The sequence below is a fragment of the Drechmeria coniospora genome, chromosome 01 (genome assembly GCF_001625195.1).
Source record: "Drechmeria coniospora strain ARSEF 6962 chromosome 01, whole genome shotgun sequence".
NCBI classification, from domain to species: domain Eukaryota; kingdom Fungi; phylum Ascomycota; class Sordariomycetes; order Hypocreales; family Ophiocordycipitaceae; genus Drechmeria; species Drechmeria coniospora.
The window spans coordinates 7,215,101-7,232,765 of record NC_054389.1 but is presented as its reverse complement, the minus strand read 5'-3'; the positions used below and the strand labels follow the sequence as shown (position 1 = coordinate 7,232,765).

General features: G+C 56.4%; 5 protein-coding genes and 1 non-coding gene across 6 annotated transcripts; 4 read left to right on the top strand and 2 right to left on the bottom strand.

The window, feature by feature from the left end:
• Positions 1–747: 747 nt before the first annotated feature.
• Positions 748–834, bottom strand: DCS_t9. Its single transcript has one exon. It is a non-coding gene; the product is annotated as a tRNA-Lys (tRNA).
• Positions 835–2,656: 1,822 nt separating this feature from the next.
• On the top strand, positions 2,657–3,932 carry DCS_01885 (mitogen activated protein kinase; the record flags this gene model as incomplete). The annotated part of the gene is made up of 4 exons (XM_040799216.1): positions 2,657–2,772; positions 2,838–3,033; positions 3,095–3,476; positions 3,556–3,932. The coding sequence occupies 4 exons, from the start codon at positions 2,657–2,659 to the stop codon at positions 3,930–3,932; spliced, it is 1,071 nt and encodes a 356-aa protein (XP_040660099.1).
• Positions 3,933–5,287: 1,355 nt separating this feature from the next.
• DCS_01884 (WD40 repeat-like-containing domain protein) lies at positions 5,288–7,840 on the top strand (the record flags this gene model as incomplete). Its single annotated transcript, XM_040799215.1, has 5 exons — positions 5,288–5,529; positions 5,609–6,565; positions 6,659–6,716; positions 6,979–7,401; positions 7,460–7,840. 5 exons carry the CDS (start codon positions 5,288–5,290, stop codon positions 7,838–7,840), a joined length of 2,061 nt encoding a protein of 686 aa, XP_040660098.1.
• A 1,376-nt stretch (positions 7,841–9,216) lies between these two features.
• On the top strand, positions 9,217–10,423 carry DCS_01883 (Methyltransferase type 11; the record flags this gene model as incomplete). Its single annotated transcript, XM_040799214.1, has 2 exons — positions 9,217–9,369; positions 9,452–10,423. The coding sequence occupies 2 exons, from the start codon at positions 9,217–9,219 to the stop codon at positions 10,421–10,423; spliced, it is 1,125 nt and encodes a 374-aa protein (XP_040660097.1).
• A 2,074-nt stretch (positions 10,424–12,497) lies between these two features.
• Positions 12,498–15,252, top strand: DCS_01882 (uncharacterized protein; the record flags this gene model as incomplete). Its single annotated transcript, XM_040799213.1, has 4 exons — positions 12,498–12,620; positions 12,695–13,048; positions 13,105–13,512; positions 13,564–15,252. 4 exons carry the CDS (start codon positions 12,498–12,500, stop codon positions 15,250–15,252), a joined length of 2,574 nt encoding a protein of 857 aa, XP_040660096.1.
• Positions 15,253–15,760: 508 nt separating this feature from the next.
• DCS_01881 (uncharacterized protein) lies at positions 15,761–17,615 on the bottom strand (the record flags this gene model as incomplete). The annotated part of the gene is made up of 4 exons (XM_040799212.1): positions 15,761–16,117; positions 16,465–17,037; positions 17,372–17,518; positions 17,589–17,615. 4 exons carry the CDS (start codon positions 17,613–17,615, stop codon positions 15,761–15,763), a joined length of 1,104 nt encoding a protein of 367 aa, XP_040660095.1.
• Positions 17,616–17,665: the final 50 nt, after the last annotated feature.

Below are 17,665 nucleotides of genomic sequence, written 5' to 3'. Positions count from 1 at the left end.
CTATGTAGGGACATGAAATAATGGATTGATTCCAGTAGATGCTTGAGGTGTAATTATTCATGTTTCTTGAGAGCTACGTACAGTAGACTTGACCTCTTTTTACTACCCTAGAGCTGCTTTTCCTGTTTCTGTGATTTTTTTTTGTTTAAGCAGTACGTACGTACCCAAGCTGAGCTGCTGATGGCCCTTGTTGGTACCTGGCCCACATTGATCATTTACCAAATGGCACAGTATGTCCTCGTCATCAGAATCATGGTAAAAGGAAGCAAGACCTCCATATGCGTGTGAGTGTGCGTGTGCGCGTGCGTTCAAGTATATGTGTAGACTTTTACTAATGCGGGCATCACGCCTACATATTGACTTGTACGCAGTCCTCATCCGTAAGTACTTACTTGTATGTGTATACTTAAGTAATGTACTTGATATGTAAGTAGTTGTGCTCGTACTTAGTGCTGCAGGCGTTGTCCAAGTATTATTTGGGAGTAAGTACGGAGTACTGTACTCCGTATTTTGGAACTTATTGTACTCTGTACTGTAAGTAAGTACATGTTGCTGTATTTATACTGTATTACTTAATTACTTACTCACTTACTCCGTAAGTATCTCTGGAATAACGAGCTAAAAACCGGTGGGGGCCCCGGATGCAAAGCACAAGCAACATGTACATGTACAGTATTACCACCCCGGCACAAATGACTGACAAAATGCAAAAATTAAAGATGGTTCCCCAATCCTGTTTATAGGAAAAGCCCGATGCGGGGGTCGAACCCGCAACCTTGAGATGTCGTGTGTCCTCGTAAGAGTCTCACGCTCTACCGATTGAGCTAACCAGGCGTCTTGTGGCCTCAGAGTCGCATGTTGTGCCTATTATGCCCGTCCTTGCGGGCTCTTGGCACCATATACCGAACCTGGTTGAGAGTTGCTCTCTTCGGCTTCACTCTCTGCTCGCTCGAAAAGCCACGGCATGCGAGACATCCGACTACCGACCGGCGTACGGAGTAGTGAAGATGAGGGTAGGAGACTATTACCAGTTGGGCAAAGAAACGTGATGCTTACGTCACGTGCCTAGGCACGTTACTTCGCCACGAGGAATAAGGCCTGGCCAAAAGCAGGAAGCTCTGGGATGATGATACCTAAGTACATGTACAGGCTACAGTAAGTACGCTGCGCTGCCTTGGCTTAGGTGTGCAAGGAATACTTACAAGTGCAGGTAGGTACTTAAGTACAGTGAGTACAAGTACTGCACAGTAAGTACTCCGTACGTTCATGTACAACTATTGCTCTGTGCTCCGTGTTAATATTAGCAAGTGCTTGTACTTAAGTGTACATGCAAGTAAGTACTCAATACAAGGCGTCACTCCTCACGGCTAGCTCCATATTTCAACAGTACTAGTAAGTACTTGCAGAGTACGGAGTAATACCTCGGAACGAGTTAAAATGCCGATAAACGTCTTGTGTGAGTTCTGACAAAAAGCATCGCAAATGTGTGCATGAGATTCCCTTTGTATTTTTCAAGGCCGTTGCACTGGCCATGCTTCGGTTTTTGGCCATTTCTTTGTGTCTTGTCATATTCTATCCTGCACACCTATTCCGTTTGCGATCCACGCCGAAGCGAGGGGCACGCGCTATGGATCCGATGCCGTATCTGAAAACCGATGACGTTTCCGGATCGTCTCCTCCGCCAGAGCAGTGAACGTGTAGGTGTTAGAGAGTACATGCGACGAGGTACATGTACGCTCACACCTGCACAGCTTGCGCAGCCACCACAAGTACCCTGCTACCCGGCTCGCATGTACAGCACATCCGTACGGAGTACTTACTGCAAGTACGAGTTTCCCAACCTTGCGTCGTCAATTCGTTTGGCGCTTGTCGACCCCGCCTCCTAGCCTTCCAATCCCCATCCATCGACCCATCCGGCTTGCCAACCCCCTCTCACACCTCCGTCCCCATCACGACGCTCCCGCTACATCACGACGCTCCCGCTACATCACGACGCTCCCGCTACATCACGACGCTCCTGCTTCATCACGACGCTCCCGCTTCATCCCTCCAACGCTGAGCTCGATCGAACCCCCCCCCCCTCCCCCTGATTCGGAGACGTCAGGTGCTCCGTCAATGCCATCGTCGAGGATTCCCACGTCCTAGATACCTCCCTCTCCCCGCCCAAGCCAAGACTTCCGTCAACGCCGAGCACCCGAGCTGCGAGGCACCTCGTTTCCTCCACAGTCGCCGACGTATCAAACGTCCCGTCCCGACAAGCACGAGCTCCGGTCCGAGCTCCGGCGTCTGCGTCACGCTTCTTCCTCAGGCTGCAATCCCTTTGTGCCGTCCTTCGACCTCCTTTGTTCCCCGTCCAGCTTTCCCTTCCTCCACCTCTTTCACGTCACTTTCAGCCCTAGCTAGGTAAGCAGCGTCCGAGTCCCATCGCCGTCGAACCCCCCCCGCCGCGGCCAGCTGTCGGCCGATGGACGTGGCTTGACCTGTCCATCGACGGCGCCGCAACGTTCGCCTCCTTCCCCGATCGGCACACCCATCCGCTCCCCCTCGACAAAGTTGTCCTAACGCCGAGGACAGAAATTGGCATCGCTGTGCGAGACGACGACGGTAACCCAAGGCCAACGTTGCGGCAGTCTACTCGTAGTCCTGCCAATCCGCCATGTCTCGCGCCAACCCCGCCAACGCCGGGGCCACCTCGCGCAAGATTTCGTTCAACGTGAGCGAGCAGTATGACATCCAAGACGTCGTCGGCGAGGGCGCCTACGGCGTCGTCTGGTGCGTCCGCCATCGTCCTTGACCCTTCCCTTCCCGTGACGGGCCGCTCATCGAGACGCTCGCAGCTCCGCCATCCACAAGCCGTCGGGCCAAAAGGTGGCCATCAAGAAGATCACGCCCTTCGACCACTCCATGTTCTGTCTGAGAACGTTGCGGGAGATGAAGCTCCTGCGCTACTTCAACCACGAAAACATCATTTCCATCCTCGACATACAAAAGCCCCGAACCTACGAGTCCTTCAACGAGGTCTACCTGATCCAGGTACGTCGCCGCGGGCTTGAGCCGACGACGTGTCTCGCGCGACGCTGACGAGGAGGGCCAGGAGCTGATGGAGACGGACATGCACCGCGTCATTCGCACGCAGGACCTGTCGGACGATCACTGCCAGTACTTCATCTACCAGACGCTGCGCGCCCTCAAGGCGATGCACTCGGCCAACGTGCTGCACCGGGATCTCAAGCCGTCCAACTTGCTCCTCAACGCCAACTGCGACCTCAAGGTCTGCGACTTCGGCCTCGCCCGCTCCGCCGCCTCCCAGGAGGACAACTCGGGCTTCATGACGGAATACGTCGCGACCCGATGGTACCGCGCGCCCGAGATCATGCTGACGTTCAAGGAGTACACAAAGGCCATCGACGTCTGGTCCGTCGGCTGCATCCTGGCCGAGATGCTCAGCGGCAAGCCGCTCTTCCCCGGCAAGGACTGTGAGTCGTGCCCCCCCCCGTCTCCCGCCCAACCCTGCCCGAGAGCCGGGCCGAGCTGACGCGCCGGCCCCGCCGCCAGACCACCACCAGTTGACCCTCATCCTCGACGTGCTGGGCACGCCCACCATGGAGGACTACTACGGCATCAAGTCCCGCCGGGCCCGCGAGTACATCCGCTCGCTGCCCTTCAAGAAGAAGGTGCCCTTCCGGACGCTGTTCCCGAAGACGACGGATCTGGCGCTCGACCTCCTCGAGAAGCTGCTGGCCTTCAACCCGGTGAAGCGCATCACCGTCGAGGAGGCGCTCAAGCATCCGTACCTGGAGCCCTATCATGACCCCGAGGACGAACCGACGGCGCCGCCGATCCCGGAAGCCTTCTTCGACTTTGACAAGCAAAAGGACACGTTGAGCAAGGAGCAGCTGAAGCAGCTCATCTACGAAGAGATTATGCGTTGACGCCTCGCGAGCGCGTCGCGTCGGGATGCACTCGGTCCGAGGTTGCACGGGTGTTCGGTCACGGAGCCGGCGAGAGCCGCGACGACGTCGTCCGAGCAGGCAACCCCCCACCCCCCGCGCGGCATGCGGGGGGGTGAAGCCGGCGGCCGTTGGAAGTTTGAGCCGGCACAGGCTTGACTCCGGAGCCGGTCCCGAGTGACGGAAGGGAGACGACGAGGGTTGCGCCATCTCGGTTCGCCGGCTGGCTTTTGCGTCGCTCAAGCCATGACGGGTGCGACCCGAGCCGGCGCTAGCGGGACATGAAACGCGGCATGGCGCGTGACGGCAAGGACTGCCATATCTAGGTGTGATGTTTATCTTGTTGGGTTACTGTCGTTGCCAGTGCGAAGGTGCTAGTTATCGTATCGTGCTTTTCACTTTCTGTGCGGAGAGGAGGCCGATGAGGATTCGGCCACGAAGCTGATCAAAGCCCGTGCCGGTGCATCGTTGCTGCGACTGTACGCCCATTCTCGTGGAAGGAATGTCGAGGTTGATGGGGTGCGGATATGTGGTTGAAAGCAACTAATACGGAATGATGGTGAGCATGAGTATCCATCCTTTGACGGTAACTGCGTCCATGTACGGAGTACTCCGTACAGCAAGTAATACTTGCTACGTCTGGGAGTACGGCGTACAAGTGGTGATATTAATAACAACGTGCGGCACTGGGGTTTGCATGGCTTAGTCATGGTCGATTTCCAACAGCGCCAAGTTGCGGCACTTGTACTTACAGCGTACTCTGTGCATACTGTACAACTACAATAATACTCAGTACTTCTATACGCGAGTACAGAGTCACTGTAAGTGCTTGCTTGCTTGTACAGAACGGAGTAAGTACAGTTGCAGGTATTAATTACGTACAGTAATCCGTACTCCTACAGGCCGGCTGCCTACAGTAAACTATTACTGTATTATTCCTTGTAGTTTGGACTCCTATACAGTACTCCGTACTTTGCTGGCGTACAGTATGGTACTTGCAGTATTCTACAGTAGATACATGACAATGTACATGGTTGAACAAGCACGTACAGAGTACATACAACTAAGTACGGAGTACTCCGTACAGTAAGTATCTATCACTTGTACTGTACAGAGTACAGTCTCCACGTCTTGATGCTACAGGGTAGGCAGTCCGTGTCCAGCTCGCCGCATTTTGCATGTATGGTATGGGTATCACGATGGAGCTATATGCTATTACCGCCCTATTACCTGCGCGCCGAAAATCACGCGACGAGCAATGAACTTGGCAGCATCAAGTCCCGAGCACGCGCGTTCGAGCAACCAGCAAGCGTCGCAGGGGTCACCTGTGCGCCATCATGGACGCACCGAGGACCGTCGCGTCCAAGTTGACACGGACGTTGGACCTGCCACCGAGTTGCATGCAATTCTGCCCACGTCACCCATCCTACTTCGTCGTCGGCACCTACAGCCTCGAGGAGAGCGATGCGGCCGGCCGGGGAGAGGCCGACGAGCCCATCGAGGAGCAGCTCGCGGCGGCCGGGAATGGCCAGGTCCGACACGGCACGCTCGTCGTCTTCCGGCTCGAAGGAGAGGTGCTGTCAGTCCGAATGCCCTCCCGCGCACCCGTTTCGTCGGCCGTGAGCCTCGTTCGCTGATGGGGCAACCTTTTCCAACAGCACAAAGGTGCAGACGGTGCTGCAGCCGTCGGCTCTGCTCGATGTGCGGTTTCACCCGCAGCATGGCGCCATCTTGGCTGCCGTCTCCAGCACCGGCACCTTGGCCGTCTTCACGCTTGATCCAGGGCGAAGCGCGACGGAGCCGCTTCGGCAGCTCGCGACGAGCAAGTGTCCCGACCTGACGGAAGACACCCTCTTCCTGCAATGCGCCTGGCATCCCACGCTCGAAAGGGTCATGGCCGTCACGACCTCGGGCGGCCTGTCGAGGCTGCTGTTCTTGGACGACGGATGGAGGATCCGGCATCACCTTGATCTGGAGATGGCAAACTCGCTCGAGGCCTGGTCGATTGCCTTTTCGCCCCCGACCAAGGGCCCCGAGGAGAGCACGCAGTCGGCATCCGTCTACGGCGGCGGCGACGACTCGTTGCTACGCTACGGCCTGTGCTCCTGGGCCGCCGACGCCGCCGACGCTTCCCCGACCATCACGATGCCGCACGTGCCCCTGGCCGTCAAGAACCAGCACGGCGCCGGCGTCACCGCCATCCTCCCTCTTCCGCTCCGCTCGGCCGACGGCGGTCGCATCGTCCTCACAGGAAGCTACGACGATCACCTGCGCGTCTTCGTCATCCACGACCTCGACGCGTCCGGCGGCGCGAGGAGAGTCAGGCTGGCGGCCGAGAAGAAGCTCGGCGGCGGCGTATGGCGTCTCGGTTTGGTCCGCGTCTCGTCGTCCGAGCCGGATGCCCCTTCGACGGTGCGCATTCTGGCCTCGTGCATGCATGCGGGGGTAAGGCTGGTGGACGTCGAGAGCCACGACGGCCTGGAATGGACCTGCACGGTCCTGGCACGGTTCGAGGAGCACAGGAGCATGAACTATGCATCCGACTGTGTCGTCGTGGACGACGGTGGAAGCGAGAGGCTGCTCTGCGTGTCCACGAGCTTCTACGACAAGCTGCTGTGCGTCTGGGAGTACCCGGAGCTCGATGATGCTGCCAGGCCAGTGCCTGCCTGATGATGCCTTTGATGAGTTGGACGCGCACGTATCGGTAGAGACGATGGACAGCGTAATGATGCCCCTACCGTTGCCACGGCTCCGCACCACCGTACTGTAAGTAGTATTATAGTACTTGAAGCGCGATGAGAATTACTACAGTAGACCGCGGCGTTGCCTTGGGTGCTGTGAATGCTTACGTGATTACCAAGCACATGCAATTGTCCAGTAGTTGTGCAACTGCTTACGGAGTACGGAGTACTCCGTACTGTACTCTGTATTACTGTAAGTACTCCATAGGTGTATTAATTACTTACTAAGCACAAGCACAACTCGCACTATGCAGTGGGGTGGGGTCGAATGCAAGCCGGTTGATTAGGTGCATTTCCCCGCGATAACGTTGTTCCTTGGCGGTGAGGCCCGGCGGGCCAGCTTCGGTCCGTTAGCGCCGTGCTTGCATCGGTGGTGCGACGAGCAGAACTCCATCGTCGCGGGGGCTTCTCGTCGTCGTCCTCCGGTGTCACCCATTCCCTGGGGCTTCGGCCAAACTTCCCGTCCGCTCTCCCTCCTCTGGACGCCCGCAGCTCAGCTCGGACGACAGCAGCGTGACTCCTTCGGCATGGAGCCGGCAGCGCGCGGTGCTGGACTTCCGGCCTCGCTCCGCTACGTCCAGTACGAGCATGGCTTCGAGTCCAAATACCTCCCCGCCATCCGTTCGCTCATAGCCAAGGACCTCAGCGAGCCGTACAGCATCTACGTCTACCGCTACTTTCTCTGCCAGTGGGCTCACCTTTGCTTCCTCGTCAGTGCCACCGTCCGATACGCGTCCCCGTCGTGCCGGCCTGACCGAGCTCTGCCAGGCCCTTGACCCTTCCGACTCATCCCTCGTGGGCGTCATCATCTGCAAGCTCGAGAGCCACTCGTCCCATTCCCCCCCAACCCGTCGGGGCTACATCGCCATGCTGGCCGTGTCCTCGTGCTTCCGCGGCCACGGGGTGGCGACGGCGTTGGTCAAGCGGGCGATCGAGGCCATGGCCAGCCGCAAGGCCGACGAGATTGTGCTCGAGACGGAGGAGACCAACGAGCCGGCCATGCGGCTGTACGAGCGGTTGGGTTTCCTGCGGTCCAAGAAGTTGCATCGGTATTACCTCAACGGCAACAGCGCTTACCGGCTCATCCTGCCGCTCGAATGCCCGCACCCGAATGGAAGCCGGTACGGCTATGGCGACAGCGTCACGTGAAACGAGACCATCGGCTCGTCGTGCGTTGCCGTGACGTTCAGCGGCGAGGCGGCCGACGGTTACGATGATGAATTTCCAGCCTTGAAGATGTGTAGAAGAGCATGGCAATCGATTGCGACATAGACCGGCGTTGGGCTTCGGGGCGAATCTTGGCCGGCACAAACATGGCGGCGTATGCTTTCCTATTCAAACGAGCTCGGTGCCCTTTATCGACCTTGTTCATCATCCAAGGCCCTGCTTGGAACTCTCATGCACAGCCCACGAGCAAGATGCCCTCGTTCGAGCAGAGAAAGGACTTGGCTCGGGAGGGGCGAGGCGGATGGCGCTAGAAGATTTCGGTCCTGTGAAGCTTGCTATGAAACTGCCCTCCAGCACACTCGGTGACTACGATACGGGGGTGAAGCAAAAGAGTGACAAGGGAGCACATGCAGTACGATGGTGCTGCCGATGGTGATGGTGATGGTGATGGTGCTGCCGATGGTGATGGTGATGGTGATGGTGCTGCCGATGGTGATGGTGATGGTGATGGTGCTGCCGATGGTGATGGTGCTGCCGATGGTGATGATGCTGCCGATGACGATGGCGATTCCGTCACCGCATACTGCCAGACAGTGCTGAGGCTTGTACCGCTACGACAGGTAATACAATGCTCCGTTAACGCGTCCCCTCTAGCGCATTCACCTCGGCCGATACTACCTTTGTACTTAAGTAGCCACCTATTACGCAGTGTCGTCGCAGCGCATATTAATGTACCTACCATTTTGCCGTAGTGCGCCATGCCGACGCACTTTGCTGCGCTGGGAGAGACGATACGGGGGCCGCAGGAGGGGAGCTGCGCCTGATTGCACCACCGCCAGCGCTGCTTGTCCCATGAAAGCAGGCGGCACGGTGAGAGGTACGGCACGCGGCAGAAAGTATCATCCATCTCACCGGAAGTCACTTTCCTTGTCGCTGACGCGAGCAAGATACTTGACGGGCGATAACGACGTACTTGTTGTCGCTCACAACAGCACTGGCAGATAGTGGTAGTGGTGACAAAGAGCACTCTCTCTGCACCTGCATTGTACCTACTAGGTACCTCTAATTAGGTGCTGTAGACACCGTATCCGCCATCGTGTACGGCGCTTGTACGTGTGCGGTTCAGAAGTCGCTGTACGGTTCAAGCGTTGCGTGCGAGCACACAATCGTTGGCCCGATCGACTTGCGGCCAACGATGGAAGAACGAAACGACGTCGATGCTCTCGCCAAGGCCGAATGCGTGAGGCTTGCGCCCCATGGCCCAGAGGAATATAGATGCGGTGAGTCGGTGCGAGTCCATGACGCCGAGGCTCCAAATATGGATTAGTCCTCTCCAACAACCACTGCCCTAGTTCGCCATGGACAGCGGCGTAGAGGCACAGGCGAATGGCGGCTCGCTTGCCTCCCACGCCAACGGTCCTAGGAAATGCTCGACAGGAACGCCGAGAGAGCCGTCCGAGGATCCCCACGTCCGCGGGCACACCCAATCAGGCAGGTCCCCTTTGCAGACGGTGCGGCGACGCGGAAAGCTCCTCTCGTGATGTGGCTCTGCCGAGACGAGGACGGCGACGGCTTTCCTTGCTCCGTCACCAGATGGCGGACACGAAAGCTCAGATGGCAAATCGCGCAATGGCCAGGACCGAAGTGAGCGGAGCGGCGGTGGCGGAATTCGGATTCTCGGCGAGCCAAGGAGTGCATTGGGACGAGTACATCAGCTTCCGTCCCGTCTATCCGCCCTCCTTCTTCGGCCGCATCTACGATTACCATTCCACCAAGGCTCGGGCCGCTTGGTCCACGGCGCACGACGTCGGAGCCGGCTGCGGCATCGTCTCGGCGCAGCTCGCCTCCCGCTTCGAACGCGTCGTCGTGTCGGACCCGAACGACGGCTACGTCGTCGTCGCCCGAAAGATGCTCGTCGACGAGCTCGGCCTGCCCGAGGCGAAGCTCACCTTCCTCCAGGAGAGTGCCGAGGCGAGCTCGCTGACGTCGGGGACGGTGGACCTGATCACGGCGTGCGAATGCATCCACTGGACCGACGCGACCGCCTCCCTCGGCGACTTTGCGAGGCAGCTCAAGCCCGGCGGGACCCTCGTCCTCACGCACTACAACGTGCCGCGCATAGCGGACAACGAGGCCGCCCAGAGGATATGGACGGCCATCTGGGCCATCCATTCGACCAAGGCGCGGGGCGCCCTCTTCGACCGAGCCTTTCGGCTGTGCAACAACGGGCTCGAGGGGATTGAGTTTCCCGAATCGGAATGGACGTCGGTCCGACGGACCTACATCAACGCCCACGGGACGCTGGACTCGTTCAAGCTCAACGACCGAACCGGCGAGAGCAGGGTCAAGGCCGGCGAGGAGAAGGTCTGGGAGGACGGCGACGAGGGGTGGTGCCACCGGCGAGGCATCGATTGGCTCCGGGGGTATCTGGGCACCTGGGTTCCCCGTATCCCCGAGTCCGAACTGCAGCCTCTCTGGCACGAGATGGCGCTGGTGCTGAAGGGAGAGAGGGTGAGGATCGAGTATCCGGTCGTCATGATCTTCGCGACGAGGACGGGAGAATAGGGCAACGCACCTGGTCGGCATGGCAAAAAGCGACGCCAACCTTGGCCGTCCCTTCGATGCGATTCGTGGCAGTCTTATGAATCGGAAGCAGGTATGGCCACGCATACGCGTTGAAGGCCGTGCATCCCGAGCACCGGCTATGGGCGACTTCACCATGCATGGCCATCCTGTCTCTCCCGCACCCATCCCGCAGCACTGGCAGACGTCACGACGTACCGGGCGACCCTCATCCAACGGTGTTTCAGTCATGATCCCACGGTGTCATGAGCCGATGAGGATATCGTCGTCGTCGTGATTACGTGGTTGGCGGTACGTACTGTGTGGTAGGGAGGAGAAGGTACTATAGTATAAGTATACTTACTTGCATGTACTCCGTTCTCCGTACTCTACAGCCTACGCAGCATGCCGAATTAGGTCACGACAGCGTGTGATCATTACGGAAACGCCGCGTGAACCTACAAATGCTTACGATAACGATTGCGTGCTGTATTACTTGTAGGTGACGTACATGTATGATGTACTACATGGGTGCACACTAACGACAAGCCATCTCGACGATGTACATGTGCATGTAGGAAGGTATTTGACGATGCGAGTAATAACAATTGCCCGCTGATTAGGTGGATAGGTGTGTTGGCAGTGAGCGCTGATTCGCCCACTTATCTTGCACTTGTAGTGCGGTGCTATCACGCACTGTAAGTATCGCACCACAAAGCCTGTAACAGGGCAAATGTACTGTACTGTACACCTAATCAGGTGCTGCGAAAACCAACTAGTGGTTAGCAACGACATCAACAGCACGAAGGACGCCAACCGACTAGTTTCTGATCCATCTGACGATAGTTGATGCGTTGATGCCATCTATCGAGCACAGATCCCTGCGTTCAGTTGCAACATGATCCTTGCACGCACAAGTCTGATGTCGCATGACGTGATGGTAGTGTACTGGAGGGACGAAGACGCTCCGGCCCAATGTTTAATCGCGTGGGGTCGAAGTATGCATTATTATCAAAACAACCTTCCAAATTTTACAAAATAAACCAATTTTTTTTTAGCTCACTGAAAACCCTTATCAGAGGATCAAGTTTATTTCGCTGTATCATTCAGGCCTTTCTACCGCTGTTGCGATAAAAGAGAGAGTGTCCCTCGAGTGGTACGCACTATCGTTTGCTGCTAGCCACGCATTCGCGCTATGCAAGTGTACTCGCAAGTACTGTACTAATACTTATTACTTGGAAGTACTTTACTTACTTGGGTGCCACTTAAGTACAGTATAAGTATAGTGTGCAAGCAGATTACTTGAGTACTCCGTACAGTACGGAGTATTCTGTGCCGCATATTGTACAGGATTATTACATCTCATACTGTATCCGTAATGTCACAGCATATGTACTGCAAGTGTGCCACTGTGAGAACAGAGAACAGGTACTCCGTACTGTGCAGAGTGATCCGCACATAACATACCCCGTACTACTTAAGTAATTACATAACAACGGCATGCGTTACACCCAACTCCACGTGCTGTGCCTACAAGTAGCAACACAGTACTTTTCATGAACAGAAAACGGAGCAGTACTGTGTACATTTACGGAGTATGGGGTACTTGTACTGCTAGGACTGGCATTATTGTACGCGTACTGCCAGTTTGAGTCTTCATGTCCTGCTTCCCCTTATGTGGGTCGTGCTTGTGGCATCATCATCATCATCATCATCATCATGAGCAGCAGCAACAACCCGCATCGTCTACTGTTGAGCTGTTGATGTACGGCGAATCACGGTTTGAGAATACATGCGCATGTAATGCGTTTCATGCAAGTATTTGCACCGACTGGTGATGCTAGGTGATGTACGAGTAAGTGCAAGAACGGAGACCCTTGGATCGTGTGGATATCATCAATTGTATCCTTTCTGAACCTGGCAAGTCTACAGGTACGCGTACGTGCTACGCCATGTATAAATCACCAACTCCGCCGCTTCGGCCCTGGTCCGGCCGCCATCCTCGATCGCAACCAGTCGGATTCGTACCCTCGACGGCAGCGGCAGCAGCAGTGCAAAAACCCAACCGGGAAACGACATGGTCCGCATATCACTCGTCCTGTCGCTTGCCGCCTCCGCCTTGGCCGCTCTGTTCAAGGCCAAGGCGGCCTGCCCCGATGTCATCCCTGGCGCCTACATCTTTGAGCGCAACGAAGGATACGTAAGCCGCCATGCTCGAAGCATTTCCGTACCATCTTGCTGCCGTCCTGGACTAAGTGCATCTCTCTTCTGCAGGCGTCCGATGCTCTCGATAAACGGTTGAGCGGGCTGGGGAGGAAGCGTATGAGTATTGAATCCACAATCTACAACGCTACCTCCGTCCAGATCGATGATGTAAGAAACGGCGACAGGATCGCGGCCATGATCGCCCAGGACGCCTCCGTCAAGGCCTATTCCCCCGTTTGCATGTACCGGATGCCCGGGCAGCACGGGGGACGTTCCGAGGCACCCTGGATCAAGGCCGAGAAGCGAGAGCTGGGAGACTTGAGGGCGCAAACCTACTCCCCCCACGTCGTGACCCAGATCGATAAACTACACGCCAAAGGATATACCGGTAAAGGTATCAAGATCGCCATGATCGATACGGGTGTATGTTCTTCGCTGAAGATGCCATGGAATAGTCCTCACGCTCATCATACCTGCAGGTCGACTTTACCCACCCGGATCTTGGTGGCTGTTATGGCCCGCGCTGTCGCATCTCCTTCGGCGCCAGCATGGTCGACGATGGTTATAACGGTACCGGCCTGCCCGTCCGTACCACCGAACCCCCTATGGATGCCGTGGGTCACGGGACTCGCATTGCCGGCATTCTGATCGCCCAGCCCAACAGGCTAGGCTTCTCTGGTGTTGTTCCGGATGCTACCCTCGGCATATACCGCGTATTCAGCCTCGACGGCTGGTTTGGTGGCAGCGATATCTACATCGCAGCTTTCCTGGAAGCCTACAAAGACGAAGCCACCATAATCACCCCCTCCCTCGGTCAACCTGGCGCTTGGCCCGAGGATCCCTGGAACGTTGTTGTCCAACGCATTGTCGCCAAGGGCGTCCCTTGCGTTTTACCAGCGGGCAATGATGGCTGATACGGCCCTTTCTTCACCGATAAGCCTGGCTCGGGACGGGGAGCAGTTTCGGCTGCCTCGTTTGACAACACGATTATACCTGCCATGGTGCACAAGGTCAAGTATAGCATCGATGGAGAAAAGGACATTGACTTTGCCTACATCACCGATCGACCCAGCGAATGGGATGGCGTCATCCTCGACCTGTATGCCACAAGTACGAATGATGCCGTCGAGAACGATGCTTGCCGTGAGCTACCGGCGAGTACACCTGACCTAAGCAAGAGAATTGTCCTCGTCCGTGGCGGAAATAGCAACTGCTCCCTCGACGCTCGAGCCGCTACTGTTGCAGCCAAGGGGGCCAAGTATATCATCCTGTACGATACCGATCCTGCCATGGACCTTCGCATACGTGCTGCTCCCGAGATTCTTGCCATCGGGGCAGTGACGCGAGAAGTGGGGAAAACATGGCTCAATGCTCAGCTGGACGGCAGGAAGGTTACCCTGCGCATGAAGTCCCCTGAAAAGTCGGATAGCTATCTGATTACCAGCCCGAACAATGCTACCGCTGGTGCCATTAGCCGCTCAACTTCTTGGGGCCCTTCCTTTGAGATGGACCCCAAGCCCCAGTTCGGGGCTCCTGGTGCATACATTCTCTCTACAGACCTTAACAGCCGTTATTCTGTTAGTTCTGGGACCTCCTTCTCCACCCCCCTTATAGCCGGCATCATTGCGCTTGTTGGCCAGGTTCGCGGTACGTTTGACCCTGCTCTCCTAAGCAGCCTACTCTCGTCCACCGCCAAACCGCAACTCTTTCACGATGGGGAAAGGTTCTGCGATTACTATGCGCCAACGGCGCAACAGGGAAGCGGTCTTGTGCAAGCATACGATGCTGCCTATGCCACTACCCTACTTAGCCCCTCGGCCTTGTCGTTTAACGATACCGAACACTTCATTCGGTCGCTTGCCATTACCATCAGTAATATGAGCAACAGGACAGTAACCTACAACGTCTCTCACGTTCCTGCCATCACAGTATATGGCCTCGACCAAGGCCACCACGTTGCCGCCTTTCCTCCCGAAGCGATCCGAGTGGCGGCAACGATGAACTTCAGCCAGAACTCCATCACGCTGGGCCCTGGTGAAGCAACCGCTGTGGAGGTGCAACCAACCCCTCCGCCTGGTCTGGATACGAAGCGGCTCGCCCTTTGGTCAGGTTGGATTGCCATTAACGGCACTGATGGCGCCGCTCTATCCGTACCCTACCAGGGTCTTGCCGGATCGCTCCGGAATACCAAAGTTCTGGGGCCCAATGATACCTGGATTGGGCGCTCGAGCGATGAGTATATCTATCCTGCGGTCAATGCCAGCACGGTCTTTACCATTCCGGGACCCCGCAGCAAGAAGGATGTAGCAGCAGTGCTGCCTACCCTGGTTGCCAACCTAACCTTTGGGACTCCCTTCCTTACGGTTCATGTTCTACCTCTGAACGGTACGAACTTTGCCTCGGGCGGCACACCTCTGGCCAACTTCAATCAGACATACCTTCCCCGTCGTACCCAGACGCCATTCCCTTGGGACGGTCGACTCGATTCGGGCGAGTACGCGCCAGCTGGCCAGTACAAGTTTATGGTACGCGCACTACGCAACTTTGGAAATGTTTCAAACAGTGCCGACTGGGATGCTGGCGAGACGTTGCCGTTCTCCATCAAGTATCAGGAGGCGGAACATTAGCGAAGTGTGTGGCTACGGACCGGCTTGGCCACAAGAGCAGAGTGGTACTTGTACCGTCAAACATGTATCCTGTCACCCATGGCCTGGCAAAATCAATTCATCGAAACCACTACTGTACAGTGTCAGCGTTCACTTCCTACTTGACTCGAAATATTTGTACCTGTACGGATGTGGAGTGAAGGTAAGGAAAACATGTACAAGGTATAGGATAGGTGCACTGGCAAGTACATGCAAATGTCCATGAATCATTCGTGTGTGGAGTGCGGAGTACCCCATGTGTAATTGTTGTCCCATGGTGGCAGTGTTCGCAAGCATCCTTCGGTGAGGTTGGTGCTCGATGTGTTCGATGGCTTCACGGTCGGTGCATCGTTGCGCCTCTTTGCGAATGCGTTCGTGTAATGAGGTCTCATTCTGCTGTCGGGGGCCCCGTCCACGTGCTGGCGAAGGGGAGCCTCTGCTTCGTCCCCAGGAGGCAATGCGATTCGGCGGAGAGGCCCCTTGTTACCTTCTAGGACCCTCCTTGTTCCTCTGGAGCAAGCTGGGTGTTTTTGGGTACTCCATTTTGGCCTCGAGAAGCGAAACTGATGGCTTGAAATGCCCTTTCTGATTCGGGCTCCAGCAGACCCTTGAGGAAATCAACCTGTCCTTGGAACAGCTCCCGGTTTTTCCTTGTGCTCCAGGGAACGGTTGGCTTCGGTCTCTGACCATCAAGATGATGGATCGCAGTTTCCAGAGCTGAAATGACAAAATCAACACTCGCAAGATTGTTGCCTCCCACCATGGTGGTCCCCTTGTGGTGAAAATACCGAACAGCGGCGATGACGGAACCAATCGACGGAGCTTTACCATTCGAGGTGGGTATGAACTGAAAAAAAAAGGCAATACCTTCTTGTGCGAGTCTTGGGTGAACAAGACGTAAAGGACATTATCGTACGCGAGATTAAGCCTCTCAAGTCGAGACAGGTCTAGTTCATTCGCATTCGGCCTGGCAACGGGCAAGCTTTCGCCGACGTGGACGTAATTCTTCACATTGTGGCGTCTCAAGAACTCGATTGTGCTGCGTTCTCGGGAGAAACGGGACCATTGGTCCGGAGAAGGTGCCCTTCTGGACCGCCAGGTGGAACAAATGCCAACACCTTGTCCACGAAGCCGAACCAGACAAATTTTGCTTTGCGGCCAGCGGCGTCTAATGGCCGAGAGGAATCAACGCACCGCTTGGATGGAAGCAACGGCAAGGGAGTCGGCGGAGTCGGGCGAGATGCCTAGGCATAGTTTCGAATATGCCTTCGCGTCGAGTATTGCGTCTGCTATTGCCTTGCCCAACTCGGTGTCCTTCCTGGCCGTCTTGTCGACTGCGGCGCCGGCAACTGACGGACCAGGCGGCAGGGGCACTTTTTCTGTGACCTCGTTAGCTGCTCCGTCCGGAAAAGAAGATGGATGAGGTAGACGAGATGGGATATCTTTGCCAGAAAATGGCCAAACCCGTTGCATGGACTGGCCAAATTTACTCGCCCATTTCCCGACTGCGCCGGTGTCGGCTTTGGCCGGAGTGGCCGAATCTGGGGCGTTCGAGTGGACAAGCTTGTCCAAGAAATCGTTGACCACCTTGTTGGCCAGCACCACCGTCGGCCGGGTGTTCTTGTCGGGTTCCTTGGCAGCGGCCATGCCCTGCTTGATTATGTCGTCGGCGTCTTGATTGAGCAACTGGGCAAAGATTTGGGCGCCCTTGCTTGATGTGTCTTGGGCGTAGATTTTCAACTTGGACACATCGACATCGATGATTCTCTAGGCCACGTCTCTGAATTTATTGGTGAGATGGGTCGCCATCAGTTCAGCGCGGACATTCAGCTGTTGCAAGTAGCCAGGTAATCTCGTGACCAACTTGGCACGTTCCCGGGTGGCCCCTTCGGTTCAGTCCGCAATGGATTTGGCTTGGGCCTGCATCTCATGTCAAATTGCATGGGCCAAGGCAGCAAACTCCTGGGCGTTGCCACCGGATTCCGGTGTACCGTACACGCCCCGGTTGCGGATACTGTCTGCAGCATGCCCGACCAGGTTCGAGCGGTACCGGGGCCCAATGGGGGAGTTTTCTTGCAGCGTTGACGCCAACTTTATATACCAAGGCTTCCACGGCCTTGGCCACCTCGGCGTATTTCCGGTCGCATTCCGCAATTGCGGCATAGTGGATGGACGTCAGGACGCCTGACGGAACCGGCAACGCCAGGGAGACGGATGGCACCTTGCTTCTGTCTTTGATGCTTGAAAGCTACGTCGACTGCAGCATGGCTAGGAAGCTATCGTGCTGGCGAGGAATGCCGCTACGGAACGAGATATACCTTGCTTTGGATCTGCCGCGGCGCCATCGTCGTGTCGGACCTAGCTGCGGCATCGTTAGCACCTCGTGCTGTTAGGA